Source organism: Malania oleifera, chromosome 6, assembly GCF_029873635.1.
Source record: "Malania oleifera isolate guangnan ecotype guangnan chromosome 6, ASM2987363v1, whole genome shotgun sequence".
Lineage (NCBI taxonomy): Eukaryota > Viridiplantae > Streptophyta > Magnoliopsida > Santalales > Ximeniaceae > Malania > Malania oleifera.
In genome coordinates, this window is record NC_080422.1 from 103403936 (window position 1) to 103404667 (window position 732).

Genomic DNA, 732 nt, shown 5'->3' on the forward strand with positions numbered 1-732 from the left:
GATATGGTGACAGGTACTGTTGCGATGCTGTCATTTAAAGCTACTACTTTGTTTGATTCTGGGATGACTTATTCTTTTATCACCCGTGAATATATTAACTGGTCTCGGTTTGAACCTCAGTAGTTAGATGTTAGCTTGTCTATCGCTATGCCGACTAGGGCTGTAGGGATATGAGGAAAGGTATTCAGGGACTGTCCAGTGGGTATTTAGGGGAGGTTTTTGTTAGCTAATATGGTGGTTTTAGAGATGCATGGGTTTGAGGTAATCTTGGGGATGGACTTGCTAATTGCCCACTACACCAGCATTGACTGCAATCAGAGAAAGGTAGTGTTCAGACCTCCAGAGGGATAGGAGTACAAATTCGTGGGATCATGTGTGCACCCCCTACTTCAGTTACTATCCACCATTCAGGTGAGGAGATTGCTGCTAGAAGGCTATCAGGGATTTTTGGCCTATGTCAAGGCGGTATCAGAAAGAGAGTTGAGGATAGAGGATATCCCAATAGTAAGGGATTTTCCTGATGTGTTTCCCGAGGATTTTTCGAAACTACCTCTTGGTCGTGAGGTAGAGTTTGTTATTGATCTGATTCTGGGGACAGTGTCAATTTTGAAGGCACCATACAAAATGACACCGGAAGAACTAAAAGAATTAAAGGAACAGTTACAGGAACTGTTAGATAAGGCATTTATTCGCCCAGTGTGTCGCCCTAGGGAGCGCCATTATTTTTTGTGA

General features: G+C 43.3%; 1 protein-coding gene across 1 annotated transcript; it reads left to right on the top strand.

The window, feature by feature from the left end:
• Positions 1 to 231: 231 nt before the first annotated feature.
• LOC131158738 (uncharacterized) lies at positions 232 to 732 on the top strand. The gene is made up of 2 exons (XM_058113595.1): positions 232 to 324; positions 412 to 732. Exons 1-2 carry the CDS (start codon positions 232 to 234, stop codon positions 730 to 732), a joined length of 414 nt encoding a protein of 137 aa, XP_057969578.1.

What these genes read in the sequence shown, in the direction of transcription:
- LOC131158738 (XM_058113595.1), top strand. Translation starts at nt 232, where the DNA reads ATGGTGGTTTTAGAGATGCATGGGTTTGAGGTAATCTTGGGGATGGAC. An exon ending in TTGACTGCAATCAGAGAAAG is followed by an intron (nt 325 to 411) that starts GTAGTGTTCAGA and finishes TCCACCATTCAG; the next exon opens with GTGAGGAGATTGCTGCTAGA.